The sequence below is a fragment of the Podarcis liolepis genome (genome assembly GCF_965112155.1).
Source record: "Podarcis liolepis genome assembly, chromosome: 11".
Classification (NCBI taxonomy): domain Eukaryota; kingdom Metazoa; phylum Chordata; class Lepidosauria; order Squamata; family Lacertidae; genus Podarcis; species Podarcis liolepis.
The window spans coordinates 22,970,479-22,990,055 of record NC_139565.1 but is presented as its reverse complement, the minus strand read 5'-3'; the positions used below and the strand labels follow the sequence as shown (position 1 = coordinate 22,990,055).

Sequence of the window (19,577 nt, the reverse complement as noted above, 5' to 3'; positions counted from 1 at the left end):
GACGAGGGTCATTCCCAACCTTACCAGGAGATTGAACCTGTGAGCTTTCTGTAAGATCTAGGCAGAATTCAGTGGGAGAGATTTAAGCACGTGTGTATTCCTTCCATTGAAATCTGTGGCAGTCTAATATTTAGGCTAGATCAGTGGTTTCCATGCTTTCCCCCCATGGACTAGAAAATTGCTGAGGGCTTTTGCAGACCACTTATTTTTGCTTTGTAGGTATTAAGAGCTGTATAGTTTTTAAAGGTATCTTTACAGAAACACCATTGAGGACATGGTTCACACACCACTGGGAATCCCTAGATAATGTCTCAACATTTAAAATTTAAAAAACAAACCCTACAATTTCAGTATTAATATTAGGCACCAACTATAGTTGATGAGCAATATTTATATATAAAGCTTGATGACCTTTGCAGTAAACATTCACATTGAGTTGAACTCCACTACCAGAAAGCTGGATTCACTTAACATTCCTAAAACACATTCTACCCCACTTAGCCTTTTCTGAGATGCTGCAGCCACATCCTTTCCCTATGACCCACACTGTGTATGCTCCCTCCCCCCTATTTTGAATTCTAATGTTAGGATGAGGTTGCTAGTTCCCAATATGCTCAGGTTTGTTGTGCCTACAGTCGTACCTTGGTTTTCGAACGCTTTGGTATTCATACATTTTGGCTCCCATACGCTGCACACCCAGAAGTAAGTGTTCCGGTTTGCGAACTTTTTCGGAAGCCGAATGTCCAACACAGCTTCTGCTTGACTGCAGGAAGCTCCTGCAGCCAATCGGAAGCCGCACCTTGGTTTTTGAACGGTTTTGGGAGTGGAACGGACTTCCACAACGGATTAAGTTTGCGAACCAAGGTACGACTGTATTTTGGGGAGCAGACACTGGGAAACTGTCCGGTCAGGTATACAGACTATTCAGCATTTCTTTAAATGAACTTCCTAATGACAGCAAAAGTCTAGGGAGTGGTCTTCAAATCCTTAACCTGCAGGGAAATCCAAACAATTGCCGCTATTACATCATTCCCTTCCAAAAGATAAAAAAATATTAATTTTATGTAGCGTTTTTTTCATATCTCAAGGTTCTGTAGCTCTCCTAGCTTTTCCTCCGATCAATAAATATGCCGTCTGTGCACATGCAAATGTAGTTCTGCTTGGAATTGACTAAAGACTCTGCTGTATTTCTCAGGACTGATCTGCTTTTTGTTGGGAGGTGCCACCACTCTCTATATACCGTATTTTTCGCTCTATAACACGCACCAGACCATAACACGCACGTAGTTTTTAGAGGAGGAAAACAAGAAAAAAAATATTCTAAATGAAATAGTGGATATATGATTTTTGTGGTTCATGCTGTGGCCACAGACATGTGATCTAACAGTGAGTTTGGAGTAGCCCAATGCAAAAATCCTGAGGATAGATGTGGATCCATGCTTTGTAACCACGGAGGAGGGAAGGAAGGAGAACCATGGATCCTCTGCTCATGACTGCAGCAGATCCCCCCCCCCCGCCACCTGCAGGCATTCGCTCCATAACACGCACAGACATTTCCCCTTACTTTCTAGGAGGAAAAAAGTGAGTGTTATGGTGCAAAAAATACGGTAATCCCTTCCTGTCCCATCTGTTAATTGATCCGTGTTACAAGCTTCTGTTAGCCATTCCTGCCAGATGAATGAATGTTAATGACCACCTTAGGCAATTCAGCGCTTTCCAATACCCTTGATGGGTGTTTGTATATGTTGGGAAAACTAGAGAGCAGAGCCTTGCACACCCATTCTTACAACATTGTTTTCAGAAAGCTTAACCTAAAATATATAGTCTTGACTGTACATGGAGTATACTATTCTCTGTTTGTTAAGGGCTACTTCCCATGTTACTTTTCCCTGTTTGTGTTTTGAGAATTCTAGGATAGAGTTGCCTGGAAAATGGCTAAAGGCTTGTACAGTCATACCTCAAAAGTCGAACAGAATCTGTTCCGGAAGTCTGTTTGACTTCAAAAATGTTCGGAAACCAAAGCACAGCTTCTGATTGGCTGCAGGAAGCTCATGCAACTGACTGGAAGCCATTGGATGTTTCAATGTTCCAAAAACAGTTTGCAAACCGGGACACTCACTTCCAGGTTTGCGGCGTTTGGGAGGCAAAACGTCCGAGAACTAAGCTGTTCGAAAACCAAGGTACGACTGTAATGTGAAAGTGGTCTGATCCGGTTCTTCAGTAGCAAGGAACTTTGCTAGATGTATACCTCAGACTCTGTCAAACATGTATATGACAAACCCTGCTCCATTGACGAATAAGCACGGGACGCCTTCCCCTGGTGGCGCTGTGGCCCATAGATTGCAGCAAAATACTGGGCAAGGTTTTGCCCAGTATCTTATCTGTCTGATGGGCTCATGGGAAAAAGCTGTCCCATGAGCCCTTACTGCAGGGGGGAGGGGAAACCCTATATAAGGCTGCTTCCCCTGGAGCTCATTTTGCTTTGAGAGCTTCCCGCCCGCTTGCCCTCGGGTTAGAGCCTTCGCCGAGCAATTTTGGGTTGCTGGTTGACAGGGCCAGAAATGTTTTTTTTCTCTTACCTGATTGGCACTTGGTTGGGGATTTTTTAGCATATCCCACAGTGAAATATGGCTTTCCTTGGTTAGGCGGTAGAAATCAGCAGAAATGGTATTGGTCAGGATCAATACAGTATAGTGGACAACTCCATAAGGGACCTGAGGGGAGGATTGACCACAGCAAACCCAAGCGAGGGTTTGGTATCTGTCTGGTTGGAATCTCTACCCTGGTCCCCCAGTGAGACCTCGTTTGCTTGGCTTGCACCACAACAAGGTTCAACATTGGCTGACTCCCATCATACAGGTTTGGAGCAGTCCAAACCCAGTGGATCCATTCTATCAACATGGGCTTATGGAATTATGAACTGATCCTGGAACCCAGTGCTATGCCAACCTTTTTCCTGCCAGCTGCTGTCAATAAAGATTTGGCCTGATTTTATCCCATCACCATTGTACAGTTATTTTGCTGCTCTTATGGGTCACATGATGCACCTGCCTGGGCAAAGACATGGCCAGATTTTGGAACAGTGTTGAGTTTTAAACACATTTAAAAGAACAAGTACAGGGAGAAGAAGTTGTTATGGTAAGCTCTGTACGATGCAGCATAGTAAAACATGCAAGTATTTTAAATTAATGCTTGCTGTTCCACAATACATTCCAGATTAGATTTGATAAAGAATCTTAATTTTAATTCAGATCAGTTTCGGTTGAGCACAACTATCCCCATCTAAAGAATTTGGCATGTGTCTCACTTGCTTAAGCATTCTCATTACTAAACCTTTTTGAAAGCATAACTAGAACTAAATCAGCATGTGTGTTCAGTGATAAAGAATTGAAACATGATAACAGCTTACTAAAGACAGGAACATGGTTGTAAATTTGCCAGTGAAATTGTTAGAGAAATATGACTTGTGCAGCACACTCGAATTACTTTAAGATTCACACAGTTAACTTGGATCAATTGTACATTTTCTTGATACAATTGTATTTAAAATCAGTTACACTTCCAAACCTAAACTAATTGCTGATTTCATTCCTTACCAACGCTGTTGCTCCATTTAATGATTAATGAGTGAGGAGGCTGGGTGACTCTTGGGATTTGCCCTGGCTGTACGCAGGCAGCAGTGTGATCATCAATGTACACAGCTGGAGCAGTAATTGCCTGTTGAGACTTGCAGTGCGCAGTTAATGTGTTTCTATTTGGATATCAAAACATTAACATGTTAGACAGGGCTTGTACTGCTTGAATCCAGGTTGCCTTAAAAGGAGCAAAATATTTGGAAAACTACACTTGATATATCTGCTGTTTGCATGGCTTATCGGCCTTTTGCATTTCCCCTGAAAATTAAATATTTCCTTGCATTTTAAAGTGTGTTGTACATCTTGGTGAGTCTCCAGCGTGTATGTAACAATGATGTGCAGTCACACAGGACCAGGAGTTCCTGTCTTGTCTCCTCAGTCAAAATGTTAATTCATATCTTAGTCTTTTCCTGACCCGATTACTATTGTCTCGCTTCAGTCTTCCTGCCTCTCTCCATAATTTTGTCGCAGCCATGGCCATTCACCTCTCAGCGTTGCTCAGACCACACAATACCTACACACTTTCTGGTTGTTTCTTCCCCACATGTTTAGAGTAACATGTACCATGTACATCTATGGCACTGTATAAACAAGTCAACAAAGGCAGAGCACAATCAAGTATCAATAAATGAGTATGTAACAAAGTATACTGGAATGAAAGCACTGAAGAAACTAGAGGGCAGTAAGTAGAAAATGTATTCATAAAAGTAGCAGGTGGGGACTTTGATCTAGAGATTTCAAGCTGCAAAAGTGAAATATATTTCTGCTCTGGGGGGAGTTGCTGATACACCCTGGCGGGGAGGGGGGAGTCCCAGAGGATCCTCACAGGGGTGGGAAACCTTTTTCAGCCCAAGGCTTGGGTTCTCTCATGAGCAACGTTCTAGGTTTTGCATGCCAGCTGTTGGCAAGGCCAGAGGCAAAGTGAGTAGCATAACGGATGAAAGCTACTTTTGTACAGTAGGCTACATTATAGCCTTGCAGAAGATACTACACCCCTCTCCACATCTCCATCAGGTAAGCAAAAGGTACTGTCATCACAGCTCAAGGCCAGATTCAGTCAGGTATAAGCATTCAAGGAGAATGAGAAGCAGGACTAATATGGCCTGTGGCTTCTCTATGACTAATGTGCACTGCTGAACCTTTGCAGTAGGGAGACTGCCGTACAGTTGTACCTTGGATCTCAAAGACCTTGGCTCCCAAAAAAATTGGCTCCCTAACGATCAAAACCCAGAAGTGTGTGTTTCAGTTTTCTAGCATTCTTTTGGAACCTGAACGTCCAACACAGGTTCCGCGCTTTGGTTTCTGAACGTTTTGGAAGTCGAACGGACTTCCAAGGTACGACTGTACTGTATTATCAGGATCTAATCATCTGGGAAGCCTACATGGGTATAACAATCTCCCTGCTGCAAAAATTCAGCCCTAAGGAACTGGAAAAGTAAACATGCATCTGTAAAAGAATAGCTTTCAGAAATAAGGTGGCTGTGTAAATTTACTTGGAAAAATCTTTGTTCTGACAAAATCAATGCGAAAGGTGGAATATTTTTTTTTACTATTGAATTTAAAAGAATAGCTTGGGTGGTGCGCAAAGGCACAACAGGCATTGCTCTAAATGACTGAATATTATGGAGAGTCGTAAAAGAGAACCACACCAGGGAAATACGTATGGGAAGGAATAAAGAAAGGAAAAAGGGTGACCCTTTTGTAGTTTTGGATTGTAGCCAGGGAAATAAAATGTGTGTTTTCTCCTCCTCCTCCTCCTCCTCCTCCTCCTCCTCCTCTTCCTCCTTCTTCTTCTCCTTCCATGAGTTGTAATATTTTGTGCACATTGAATAATTGCATTTAATAAAACATCTGTAAAGACATGGCACTTGGATTTAAGAAAATATTGCAATGAAACTTCCAGCTGACTGGGAAAACACAGTTAATATTGAGTCTCGTAGCACCTTTAAAAGCTAGCACATTTATTATAGCATGGTCCACAAAAAAACTATGCTATAAATGTGCCAAGTCTTAAGAGTGTCACAAGACTCTGTATATTTAACAGAGTTTGAGGTCTAAGTATTTGCAAAAACTGCATTGCAACGCAGAGCAGAGAGTCAAGCCTATGCAGTCTCTGCTGGCAAATGCATGTGGAATTTTAAAGCAAACTGATGTATCTTCTCTGTTTATGTAAGCTTTAAATGCAGCCTTTGATGTTCTGTTTCCTGCCCTGACATGTATTTTTAAAAATGTAATTTTATCTAAGGTTTCACTGACAATTGGCCTGACTGACAACTGTAACATACAGCCAAATGTTAATGTTACATTCTCAGCATAGCTGAACCTTTATATAGAACCAAAGCCACAGCAGATTGCAGCAGCATGAAACAGTGGGGCGTATCCCACGTTTCCCCCAGTGTCAGCATTATCTGTTAGCATCTTGAGCAGCAATTACAAGTTTACGCAGGTGTGTCTAGTGACATTCCTTTGTAGTAATTCTATTAATATTTGATGACAAAGACACTATTGCTGCATTGACATAAAGCACAGGCAGAGAAGTGAAATTCATACATGAAGCCCTGCTATGAATGCAAATTAGGTTTGCTTGGTTCCCTGGGGGAGATCCTTGAGGCTGAAATCATATGCACAGTTACTCGAGACAAAGTTCCATTGAACAGATTAGATTTATGACTGAGTAAAAAATACATAGGATGACACTGTGAGAGCACTAAAGAGCTCATCTGCAAAAGTTTTCCATTAGATATTATTTTATGGCATGTTGTAAAACGGGCCAGAGAGGCCCCTTTTATAAAAAAAAACTTACACCCAAAAATAGTGGAATGTGTTACACATTTGTGAACAATATTTTAGACCTGAAACCATCAAATTTACCCATTTGTGCCATCTGGAATGGAATGGCCTGGGACACCAACTTCCTATCTATCTATCTATAGTATACTGCTCTTCATCCAAGGATCACAAGGTGATTTATAATACAAAAACAGAAAAATACATAACATAGTAACAAACAAAACAATAATACCTGCCTACACACAGTTTAAAAGGCAAAAGGTTGGTTGATTAGCCAAAGGCCTGGGAGAAGAGTAATGTTTTTGCCTGGTGCCTGTTTAAACCAATCAAATTCAGAAGCTATACATGGATAAATAGGATTGATGCAATAAGCCATGAAATGTCTCCAGAATACACATTCCCATGCCCATTCTGGACAATAAACAGTATTTTGAAAAAAGAAAAATGGCCTTGATTGCCAGTCAAATGCTAACCAAACCAACCAAGTTCACAAGTCACATTGGAACAGATGGGAATGATGCTATATCTGATGCTCTGCAATACTGCTTATCCCCCACCTTAACCAACCAACATCACCATCCTTTTCTAATGCCAACCCTCCTGTAGTGGCACCTACCCTTGGAAAACTAGGCTTGTATCCAGCGATGTAGTCCTATTAGTGCAAGAAGTTCCACCTGTGCAATGAAACTTCCTCTCCCATCCCATGCTCCATTCTGTTCTGGGAGGATCCTAGATATAATCCCTAGAGAACATGCAAAGATTATAAGAAATAGTACCCTCAGCCAAGAGTGTTTTCTTACAAGCCATAGAAAAGGGGTAGCTAGCCCACATCGCACCAAGAAGTTTTGGCTGCCGGAAATGTGTTTACACATACACACACTCCTCTGATTCTGTGATGCCAAAATTTTTATGGTGTCCTAAATTAATTAACTTTATATTACTAACTACTCCTGTAGACCCCCCTCCCTACAATACTGTGGTGGCAAAAAGTTCTTTTTGTGGCCCTATCTTTAAAACAAAAACCTGACTTCTGTTGCAAGTAACTCGCAGTGATGCTGAAACGTGCGCGCCCTCCAAACCACCCTGCAACTTACCCGTTAAAAAATAAATAAAAACGATTTAAAATAGCGTAGAATAGATGATGGGCATAGAAGCCAACTCCTAAGGGATGCGGTCCCTTTGCCCCCCCCAAAAAAAAAATATTTGAGGGGGCTGCCCCCCCCAGGTTGATGGGCATTGTCATTCAAATAGTGTGCATGTGCTGCGTCTTGTGATCGCTTATGTAGGGCGGGGCTTATCTGCCTCCCCCCCCTCCCCAAATCTTATTCTACTTGGCACTCCTGGTGATGGGAAAACCTTTCGGAAAGCAGACTTGAAACCTGCCGTCCTCGCCCCCCGCTCACTCGCCCATCCTCTCCCCGGAGAGCTGCTTGTGTCTGGATGCAGCCCTCGCTCCAGGGAGGTTCTCCCTGACAGCTTCCCTTCCCGAGCCTCTCTTTTACTACAGTGGTACCTCGGGTTAAGAACTTAATTCGTTCTGGAGGTCTGTTCTTAACCTGAAACTGTTCTTAACCTGAAGCACCACTTTAGATAATAGGGCCTTCCGTTGCCGCTGCACCGCCGCTGCACAATTTCTGTTCTCATCCTGAAGCAAAGTTCTTAACCCGAGGTAATATTTCTGGGTTAGCGGAGTCTTTAACCTGAAGCGTATGTAACCCGAGGTATCACTGTATTTAATAATTTTATTTTAATAATAAAAGAGAGATTTTCGGTGCAGCCCGCGACTTCTTCCCCCAAGACCTCGTGGTTTTGCCTCTCAAATAACATCCCTGAGTGGCAGCGCCCCCCCCTTAGGCTGCGGCAATTCTGTGCCCACTTACATGGGCGTAGCCATGATTTATGTTGGGTGTATGCGTGTGTGTGCGCGCAGAAACTCAGTTAAATATTTTGTATTGGTTTACTTGATTTTTTGGTGGGGGAGGGGGGCAGCTGCCGCTCCCTGCGTCCCCTCGGCCACGCCCATGCCCACCTCCCCAAGAGTAAGCCCCATTCAATTCAGTGGGGCATATGGCGGCACGACGCTGCTTGCAACTGTCTTGGTTCTACACTGTGCTTCTATCTAGCCACCCGCCGCTACGCTAACATTCTGATTGGTCCGCTTTGTTTCGCACTCCCGCCCACCGAGGGGAAAAAAAATAGAGGAAGCGGTGGCGAGATGCTAATTTTCTTAGCTCTATGGTGCAACTTCAATTCTCGCGATGCGGAAACCTTTTCCCACTACAATTCTCGCGATACTCAGAACCACTGGCCTCCCATTGGTTCGTCCCCAAAGCCGGGACGCTCTCTTTCTCTCTCGCTTGCTTTGCTTTTTGAATGATAGTCCCGTGACCCATTAGCGAAGGGCAACGTCAGCGGTGTGAGGGCGGGACGTCCGGTCATGTCTCTTCCCTCCCCATGTTTCCCGTCCCCCATTGCTGCTCGGCCAAACTTCCGCTGAGCTGTGCTTTGAAGGCCCGGCCCGGTCTGCCGGCGGCGCGGACACCATGGCTTGGGCTGCGCCCTCTTCGCCCAACGATAAGTCTCGGTAACTTGCGGTGGCGGTGGCGGTGCTGTCCGCGCTGCTTATGGTTCCTTCTGTGGCGGCTCCGCGCCATTTCTGCCGGCTGTGGGTTGGGGACCCCGAGGGGGGGAGGTGGTTATTATAAGTGGTCGTTATTCTCTTGGCGGTGTCGCCGCGCCTGCTGCTCGACGCTGTGGCAGTCCTTGGATAAAAGCGTATTTATAAGTATTTATAGAACCGCGGGATAACTGTCTGCTGATAGCCGAGCGACCTGGTTTCAAATTCATTTTTAATCTATTAGATCAGTGGTTCCCAACCTTTTTTTTGGGGGGGGGGCCATGTCCCACCTAAGCATCTCTAAAATCGTGATGCCCCCCCCCGGTGACATATAATTCTTATTATTCAAAAAGTGAACTCCTATTCACGTGGAGGAAGCCCAAAAGGCCATTCACTTGTTAATAACTCATTCTCGAATTGCCCCCCTTAAAAATCAAATTGCTCCCCTGTGGGCATGTGCCCCACGCTGGGAACCACGGTATTAGACCCTAAGTGTTTTCGTGCATTGATTAATGCGCTTTTTGTAACTGGGGAAGCAAAATAATGTTTCGGAACCAAGAGCTGTACTTTCTTAGACGGTATATGTGGAAGTAAGGATCCTCTTAGACCTTTTGCAGAATTTCGTTCTGGCTTTAACACAAACATGCATATGGAGATCCCATATGTATTTCTATGGTTTTTATGCTGTTAATTTGCTGCAGTTCACTTTAGATCCCAGCCTCCCAGGTGACCGTCAATGTCTTTAAAGATGTATTCATCTTGTGTTAGAGATGGGCCCCTTTAAGATGATGGCTCACACTGGCAAGTTTTATGGGCATTTAAAACAATATACAGTAAGTGGAATACATGGAATATCTTGTTCAGAGTGTCCACCTGGCCCATGTCTAGCATTCTCTGTTCCATCCGCACTCCCTTATTTTCAGGGTACTCTGCAGTGGCCATTGAGCAAGCTCAATCCTAAATAGGTTGGTTTGAGGTTTCCCCATTTTTTAATACTTCTGCAAACCTTTTATCCTGTGAACCGCCCTGAGACCTGCAGGGATAAGGTGGTATACAAATTAAATTAATGAATTAATAATTTAGGTTCCTCTAATCCTGCTAATACCACCTCTTGTATGTGGATGGTGCTGTTTTGCTAATAAGGCTAAGCATTTGGATAATTGATTGTTATTTGCTGTATCGAATATAATGTGTCTACTGCCTGGTTAAACAAGAGATACATTTTTAGCTGATTTAATTTTGTTCTTACTCAATTGATTAGTTAAGTATTACAGCCTTTGGGGGTGGCAGCCAAAGCCTTTAGCTCCATGCTTCATATTTGCAATCAAGTGAAGGGGAAAGTATATTTTCTTTAAAAAGTTGATCATGCCTTTGTCTGGCAGCTGTAACTCCACTTTGGTTGGCTCAAGGCAGGAACTTTAAAGTTGAGTCTCAGGCTGAGTCTTGGGGTGGGGTACAGTACTAAATATTCTAAACATGCACCAGCAGCTTTCAACTTGTGTTGCTTTTCTCTTGGCTTAGGTTCATCTGCATATATCCTGCCTATATAAATAACAAGAAGACAATAGCAGAAGGAAGAAGAATAGCACTTGAGAAAGTAATTATTGGATTGGGGAGGAGCGGGTCACATTTATTTATTTAAATATGTGTAAAACACGCTTTCATTGGATATACAGTACGGGGGTGTTCAGCCTAAAACGTAATACAGCAGTAATAATGTTGGGTAAAAGAATTGGTAACATTAATAAAACTGGCTGGCAAAGAAATTATAAATTTAGTTTATATACCCTTTTTTATATTGGAGCAATTAGCTTCCACCCTTCCGGTATGCAGCCTGAGCTGTTTATGTATGAATTTAGTTATATACATACCATGCATAAAAATAATTTGTAGAAAGGGGGAGGAGGGAATTAATGATTGCGTACTTTTTTAAAATTACCTGTGCCAAATACCTAAAGGATTTACTACTCCCTTCCCATCAAAGAGCCTTTAAGCCCGTTTGTGTGCCTGCAGCCAAGAAGAACCAGATTCAATGGACCACATTCTCTTAGATTGCCCTTTACATAGCAGACCTTGCCAACTGATGCTGAGTAAAATGTTGCTTCTCTGGCCCACAACTCCAAGAAGAAATCAAATGAGGTTTCTCCTGGCAGATCGGGGCAAAGATACCACTGCTCTAGTAGCTTCCTTTTTAGCCACAATTTTACCCGAAAGGGTTTCCTTCCCTTCGGGAAATAGCCTGGGTGTAGCAGAACATCTAAGTGTACACGACCACAGTGTGACCCTTGACAGTTTCACCCTTGTCCTTTTAATTATCCCAGTGATTTGAAACAGTTTATATTGTGATGCCAATAAAGGTATTTGATTTGACATTTTAAAAAATTATTTACCAGAGACTGAAAGGGCTGTGTCAGCCCCCCCCCCACAACCCTGTATTCTTAATAGTTGTGTTTCACCAGCTCAGAACATTTGGTTATTGCCACAGTACTTTAATATCTCATGTTGGTGCAAAGTAATACTTACTGAACTGTTCATTGATCATTTTTTAAAGTTTATACGCAAGAAAAGCTTTATTACTTGGAGTAATCAACCATTTTAGCTGCACCTGATAGTAACTAAAAATATCTGACTCTTCTAGGCAGTTGAAAATCCAACACCGACAGAAATTCAAGATGTATGTGCAGCAGTTGGACTTAATGTGCTTTTGGAGGTAATAATAATGTTTAGTTCTCAATGTAATTGGAGCATATGCCACAGGTGTACATGTCTGTCCACTTTAGTTTTATTTATGTTTTTATTGTACTTACTAGTTGCTTGTTTTTACAAAGAGTAAAAATATGTGTACTACAAAATAAGTGTTCATATTTTTAATGGTAATCAGAGGTGCTTAGATTGGAAAGCACCTTAAGAATAAGCTATGAGCTATAGGAATAATGGCCTACCTTATGGCACTTGTGTAAGGTTTACTAAAATAATGTGTGAAAAACTTGTGCAAACAAATTGTTCAGTCTTGAGCATATTTACTCAGAGTTTAGTGTGGGTCTTACTCAATAGTAAGTGGACTTCATATTGCAGTCATAGTATGAATGTATTTTTAAGTAAGCCTGGTTATAAAATGGTAACCTTTTCCCCAAATGCTAGAAAAACAAAATGTATCCCAGGGAGTGGAACCGTGATGCACAATATAGAGGAAGAGTGCGCATTCAGCTGAAGACAGAAGATGGCAAACTATGTCAGCCTCAGTTTCCAACACGTGAGTGAGATTAGCTTTCTTAAATTATACTTTTTGAACTAAAGACACCTAAGTTTAGGTACCCAGAGGTGTGTGTGTACATGCAGGGGTGGGGAGTCCTGCAAAAACCTTCTGCTGCTAGAGGTAGCACCGCAATCATTGTCGGGATCTCCATTCGACCGAGCTGATAAAGCTCATCCTCCTCCGGCAGAGTCCTTCGGAATCGCCCCCGACGTGATTGACGACCTGAGCCTCTGATAAGGCTCCAGGCACATCCCCCCATTCAGCAGAGTTTCCAGCACAGGGAAGAGACGAGAGGTTTGGGCTACATTGCTATGCTTTATTACTAAGCTACGCAGACAGAAAAAACATCCTCTCTCTGTGAGAGCAGAGAGCAACAGGAACAAAGGAACAGGAAGCCACTAACGTCACATCCATCTCCCGAGAGATTTCCAACAGTATGGAATGTGCGGAATGTAAACAGACTCTTGTGACTCCAAAGCACTGCTCAGTGGCAAATAGAAACTAACAATCATAGCCATATGTGACCACCCTCTCCCCCCTAGGGAGCACTGTTTTCCTAGTAAAAACTATACATATACTCAACTACCGGCACCTTTCAGTACAAGAGGCCCCTTCCCCATCTCTCTGACTTGATTTGGGCTTAGTGTATTTTCATCTGCACAGTATTAAAAAAAATAATTCTATCAATGCAAATGCTAGAACCAGGGCCGGCCCACCCATGAAACAATGTGAGGCAACCGCCTCAGACGGCAGGATCGCCAGGGGCAACAGTTCCCAATGTAGATATTTATTCCCTGCCCCCTTGTTCCTGATGTAGATCTTCCATCAACCCTTCTTCCCTGGCGGAGTGGGGGAAGCTATTTTGTGGTTTGCCTCAGGTGCCAAAATGTCTTGGGCCAGCTAGAGCCCTTGATCATTTTCAAATACTTCTGTAAGCATAAGTCTAAATACAGTAGACATACCTTAAGTTACTGTTCTGCCACCTTACTCCAGCAGGATCCCACTTCTCTTTGTGAATGGAAGGGCCCCTTCCATTCACAGAGGGCTCTTTCACAGCCAAACTGAATCATGTTACTTGAGATGGGTTCTTCTTTTTTGTAGCGAAGGAATGTGTGTGCAACTCACCCATGTTTTGCTTGGCTGTGCCCACTCTTGCCTTTAAAGCCCCTGGAAGGATAGTTATGAGGGGTTGTGACCCTTGGGCTGAAAACGGCTCCCCATTTCTGCTGCAGGTGACTAGTTTTGGGTGGTTTCCTGTGTAACTTCCAGTTACCTTGTAAATGCAGCAGTGGTGGTGGAAAATGGAAGGGCTTTTTCGTTGCCTCTTCTCTCATTTTTCCTTTACCTCTGTCGTCGTCCCCCCCTTAGGTAAGGCAGTGATGCTATATGCAGCAGAAACAATTCCTAAACTAAAAACAAGGACACAGAAAATGGGAAGCAGTGACCAAAGCCTACAGCAAGGAGAGGGAAGTAAAAAAGGTAAAGGAAAGAAGAAGAAATGAGTGTGGCTGATACATATGCAATGTATTAAGATGAATATAGATGAAGGGGATTATTGGCATCTGAACTGAAAGTTGGAGAAACAAATGAGAACTGTCAAAACTTTCTGGACTGGACTTTGTTTAACTTTTATCTAATGCTACAACAGATCAATTGGAAATATATGGAAACATCTACTTTAGTATTTATACTGAAAAGCTTGTCTATTAATGTGCAGAAATACATTAAAAATGGACACAGTCAATACTTCATAGATCTGATTGACCCTGATATGGTACAGATTGGTAAAGATAATAGAGGAATAGGTTAATTCAGTGTTGTATGACGCTTCTAAACTGATTATTCTCATTATTAAAATAAACAACCCTTTGAATCAAACCGTTTAGAAAGCACGGTCTTAAAAGTTCCTCAGTCTAAAATAACTGGTTTTAATTTTATATCTGAATCATTCTATAATGGAGCTAGGCAATCTGAAGACCCCTCATGAATGAGGGATGTTGTAACATTTGTTTAGAATATTTGTATAGGATTTGAATAGTCTAATGAACGTGGAATGTAGACTACAGTCAGTCAGATTTGCATATTCAACAATAGTCGCAAGTTTATCCAATTTGTAAAAATGTATTTAATTCTAAAATATTTATGGGGGTAAAGTGTGAACTGTTTTGATGTTGCTTCTGCAATGTTCCTTATGGTTTACCATATCTGTTATAATGCTTTTAGAGCATGATACATAATATTATAAAAAAATTCACTTTTAAGAAATTATTGTAATTGGATTAATCCAAAAGTACCTCGGGCCAATATATGTATACTCTTTCTGCTTAAATGAACTTGGTTACCCAACTGCTATCTAAGACTAGCATAAATCATGATAATACAAAATTACGACACATTTAAGTTGGTGAATTGTTTAGCCAAAAGTCATGAATTCTTAACAGGGTTAGAGTAGCGATACTGTGGCAGAGAAGTGTAAGTTCCTGTCACGTCAAATATATTTTATGCACATAGTGCTGCTTCTCTGTTCCAGTTTGCAGCTCTTGTGGTGCTTTGTGTCGTTCAGCCAATTCGTCTTCAACTTTTCAGAGCTGAGCCCCACCTTTAGACCAAAAATGCATTTATTTTTTTACCATATTTGTATGGTTTTAGCACTGCTTCTGTGATCTGCCTTAAGTGAGGCTGCAAATCAATAGTGGGTCCTAACGTACCAGTTGAAGACCAGTAGTTTAGTCCTCAATATCAGAACCCACAGAGTGCAGGATTTTAAATTTGCAAAATGTGAGTTTTGCCAAATTCCCCTAGATGGCAGCAATGTTAAACATGACTTGCTCAGTGGAAAGCATGCTGTTGGACTTGCTGTCTTTTAAGTTTCCTTAGAGTATTTTTTAAAAATGGCCTTCTAGCCTAGTCTTGTCTTTAATTGATTTAAGTCATATCATGTTTGCAAATACTGCTTTCTTGCTGTTGTCGTATTTCCAAAATGTCAGGGTGACACAAAGGACTTCTTTATATATTATACATTATTTTACAGAAAGTACATCTGTGTAGGGGAAAGTATGTAAATTGTCAAGTGGAGGGATTTTTGTGTTATCGGAAGAGGCTTCAACACACTGCTTTTACAGCAACTCCACAATTCTTGACTTAAAGGCCTAGGTATAGAGAAACATTTTCGCCTGACGCCCAAAGATATGTAATGAATGCGCCAAGCAAGCCTCCCTGGGAAGAGCATTCCACAAGCAGGGAGCCACCACAAAAAAGACCTTTTCTCATCTTGCTGCCCTCTGGATCTCTCACAGAGAAGGTGCACATAGTAGGACCTCGGATGATTATTGTGGCATCCGGGTTAATTCATATGGGGAGAGGTGGTCCTTGAGGTATTGTGGTCCTGAGCCGTTTTAAGGCTTTATAGGTAAAAACCAGCACATTGAACTGGGCCTGGAAACTAATTGGCAGCCAGTGCATTGCTCAAACTGTCTTATCCCGGTGAGCGACCTGGCTGCCAAATTCCGCATTAGCTCAAGTTTCTAATATGTTGCAGTAATGCTGCTGCTTAGCTGACAAAACAACCTAAAATGTTGACCCTAAGAATCTGTTAGTGGCATTTTTTGAAATCTGTTTTCTGGGCCACCTGCTATATCAGTCCCAGAATTCAACTTCCGACGCACATTCGGAGGCTTCCTTGTGTTTGTTGTACCTTCTGCATCTGTATTTAAAGTGTGCTTTGCATCTGTTTAAAGACTTGCCAGAAGCATTCTTCTCAAGGGAGTTTACAAAAAAAGAGTAATCAGACTACATAAAACATCCAATGTCATCATTTAGTGTTATACTAAAAGAACCAAACACATTTAAAATATACAATGAGAACTCTATCCGAGTCTGTAGAATTTATAAAATGAATCCAAATATTTGTCTAAAGAAGGGATGTTTTGCAATGATGGCTGGAGATGGAATTACAGTTTCATGATACATACCAACTCTTGCTACATTGAGGTCAAAGCCAAGCAACATTCATCATGTGACATTTTTACCATTTCGGTTTCATGTCACATGATGAATGTGATGATTCACATGGTGGAAAACTGGTGGTTTTACTACATTAAAAGTCAAATTAGAATGTGGGGTTGAGCAAAGTAGCATGGTTGCTGTTTGTCTGTTAGCCTTGCTTGAATCCTGTTTTGTAAGGAGGGGAGAGTGCTGTTGAATGCAGGTCCTGCTTGTGAGCTTTCTGTAGTCATTTGCTTGTCAACTGAGAACAGGATGCTGACCTAGATGGCCCACCAGACTGTTCTAGCAAAAGCATATGTTCTTAAGGATTTTTAAAAAGGGGGTTTTGGTTTTTTTTGTCTCTTCTGCCCAAACTTCTTGAGGACTTGTATTTCAAGTGCAGCTTACAGGGCTACCATAAGCTATGGCTGCTTAAAAAGAGCATCAGCAGGGAACTGAACATTATTAGACTCTGGATAAATAGTGTATTTCAAATTCCTTTTACTTTTCCCCAATTGTGTTGGTCTCACATTTTCTATTTTATCTCTTAATCAGAGGGGTTAAAAGCAAGAGGGCTGCCTTGGTCAGCTCTAAGGCAAAGGAGAGGAATAAAATGTTCCCCATAAATGCAAACATTTTATCCCACAAAAAGAGATATGACCGAACATTGATGGTATAAACTATATGAAGCGCTCCACACCTCCCTCTACCCCCACTAGTGAATTTTCTTAGCCCTTTTTACTATGCAGATGAAGAGCTCAACTGTGAAGGTTTAGCCAGGTGAGTTTTTGCAATAGTATATTGGATGAAAATGAATTTTCGCATAATCCTTAATTCCTCTACATGCAGTGTGACTATATTCTGTGAAGAAATGTAAAAATCACATTAGGTTAAGATATGGTTCTTTATTTGTTTGCATTCTTCTACGTACATTACATCTTCAGCACAAGTTGGTAAGGTATATTAACTTTTTCAAGCACTTGACAATAATTTTTGAGTGTGGATCCAGAGCTGCCCTTCTACAAACAGAACACCTCCCATTTGCGGAAGGGACTGAGATCTATCAGACATACCTACTGCAGGAGGGTGGATGGGAGAGATGGTCTTAACTTATTTTCTTCTGCAAGCCCCCCTTGTGTCTACCTCCTAGTTCTGAAGGGTCCCCGAACCTTCACTAGCAGATTTTGGGGAGGTACAGGTGACTGTGAGGGGACCCTCTTCTACAATGGCTCAGAGCATCCTCTGGCTACATCAAGTTCGGGGCAGTTTTTTGTATGTGATGGATACATTGATGTAAGGCTGCTGATACTTTGTTCTGCTATGTTTACAAATTGAAGAGATACTTTCAATGTATATATAACTAGATTTTGTTTCTATGTGAGGATAAATCATCTGAGCCTCACAAATTTACACTTGCTTGCACCTTGCCCTACAATCTATCTAATATGGCAGCAATTTAATCAGTTCAGCTTCCACATAAATTACTCAAAAGCACGTAAGAATGCAATAGAAATAAAACATTACAGCATGCAAGACTGCTCTGCAGCTAAAACGTTAGCATCATCTGACTCTTTCAGACTGGCTTTAAATGCTTATGAAGAAACATGAACCCCACCAGTGTGGCCTTATTTTGTCATCATTTTCAAGGTAGTTTAAAGCTGGCACAAATAATTTCCAAACTGGAAACATCTGCTAAGGGTGGACGCACTAGCTAAATTGTTCCTCTGTTGTTACACAAGACCTTTAGCACCACTGGTGTTTCATGTTTGTAATAGGCAGTAGCAGCCCTTTATAGGTCTACCACCAGAATGGAACAAACTTGATTGAGAAGCGTATACATCAACCAAGTGTTAACTACCAGCGCATCATTCCTTAAGCATGTAGGGATGCACATTACCTCGTCCCTTTACCTGCATTCTGTACATAGGTATATCATGTGCTTGCTTGGATGCACATCAAAAGCATTTGTACCCAACATAAGGTTTAAAATACAGTACTCTGGCTTTCCTTTGCTGCTAAATCTCGGTTAAGTCAAGGGACAAGTCCTTTCCCTCCACATCTCGCTACCTCTATGCTGATTTGGCATTAAGTAGTGCTACCGTTCGGGCACTGGTCACCAAGAGAAAAGCAGTGCAATTGGCTTAATTAGAAGATATGGTAGTGAACACTTGCTTTGATAGTATAGAGAATAGGCTTGTTATGACTCTTACATTTGAAAATGAAACCTTGGTAACAGGAACAGTCTGGCTACCAAATAGGCAGAAGCTGGTTATTACCATTCTGTCTTGCTGGCAAGCTTGCAAGGGCACGTGGCTGTTCCATGGTAGAGGCAGAATGCCAACCTAGATGGCTGTTTTGACTGAACCAAGCCAGGCATTACATGTATTGATTAGTTTCTTTTCTACAAAGTTGCAGGGAAGCTCTTTCGACTTTACGTGCAAAGCAGACTTCAAATAACCACCAGTAACACTCTGTGCCGAGCCCGATAGGAAGGAATGGATGCTGAAGAGGGACAGTGTTTGGTAGAGTATATCAGGGTGCTTTCCAAAATGGGGTTTAAAATCAGGTCCAAACAGCGGTTTAAAAAAATAAATACGTACAGTGGTGCCCCGCAAGACGAATGCCTCGCAAGAGGGAAAACTCGCTAGACGAAAGAGTTTTCCGTTTTGGAGGTGCTTCGCAAAACGAATCTCCTATGGGCTTGCTTCGCAAGACGAAAATGTCTTGCGAGTTCCTGCGGGGGTTTTTTCCTTCCCCCCCTTTTTCTAAGCCGCTAAGCCGCTTATCAGCTGATCCGATAAGCAGATAAGCCGCTAATAGCGCTAATCCGTCAATGGGCTTGCTTCACAAGACGAAAAAATCGCTAGACGAAGAGAATCACAGAACGGATTCTTTTCGTCTTGCGAGGCACCACTGTATACAAATATTAAAGAGGCCTGTTTTGGCTGATACCCTTTTCACTAAGTTCTGTTGCAACCACTTCGTTGCTTAGTGTTGGTATGACTTGCTTTGCTTCTTCCACTGTCCCAATTAAAAATCTCATGTGTAATGATAGCATTTATTTATGCGATACCTTCTTTCCTCATTCTCTTTCACATAGGTGTTATTTATCCTAGACACAATATCGCTTTCCGTTTTGTCTCATTACCCATAAATTCTTCTAAAATTATCCTAGATATTTTTCAAATATTCAGTATTTTTTGAACGTCTGCCTCTTGTGGACACTACTCTTCAATTGGCTTTCTTGTCTTTCTTTTTTAAACAGTCACATGTGTAGTAACCCTAACAGTAGGTG

General features: G+C 41.9%; 1 protein-coding gene and 1 long non-coding RNA gene across 2 annotated transcripts in view; one reads left to right on the top strand and one right to left on the bottom strand.

The window, feature by feature from the left end:
* The window catches only part of LOC310688372, a 342,987-nt gene extending 341,517 nt beyond the window's left edge, over nt 1-1,470 (bottom strand). Inside the window, exon 1 of the long non-coding RNA XR_014516904.1 lies at nt 1,227-1,470. This is a non-coding gene — a long non-coding RNA (uncharacterized lncRNA). The remainder of the gene's footprint in view (nt 1-1,226) is intronic.
* A 6,766-nt stretch (nt 1,471-8,236) lies between these two features.
* Nucleotides 8,237-19,513, top strand: SRP19 (signal recognition particle 19). The gene is made up of 6 exons (XM_083464701.1): nt 8,237-9,009; nt 10,564-10,639; nt 11,681-11,752; nt 12,184-12,295; nt 13,667-16,801; nt 16,856-19,513. The coding sequence occupies exons 1-5, from the start codon at nt 8,969-8,971 to the stop codon at nt 13,798-13,800; spliced, it is 435 nt and encodes a 144-aa protein (XP_083320827.1). The 5' UTR covers nt 8,237-8,968; the 3' UTR covers nt 13,801-16,801; nt 16,856-19,513.
* The last annotated feature ends 64 nt before the right edge of the window (nt 19,514-19,577 follow it).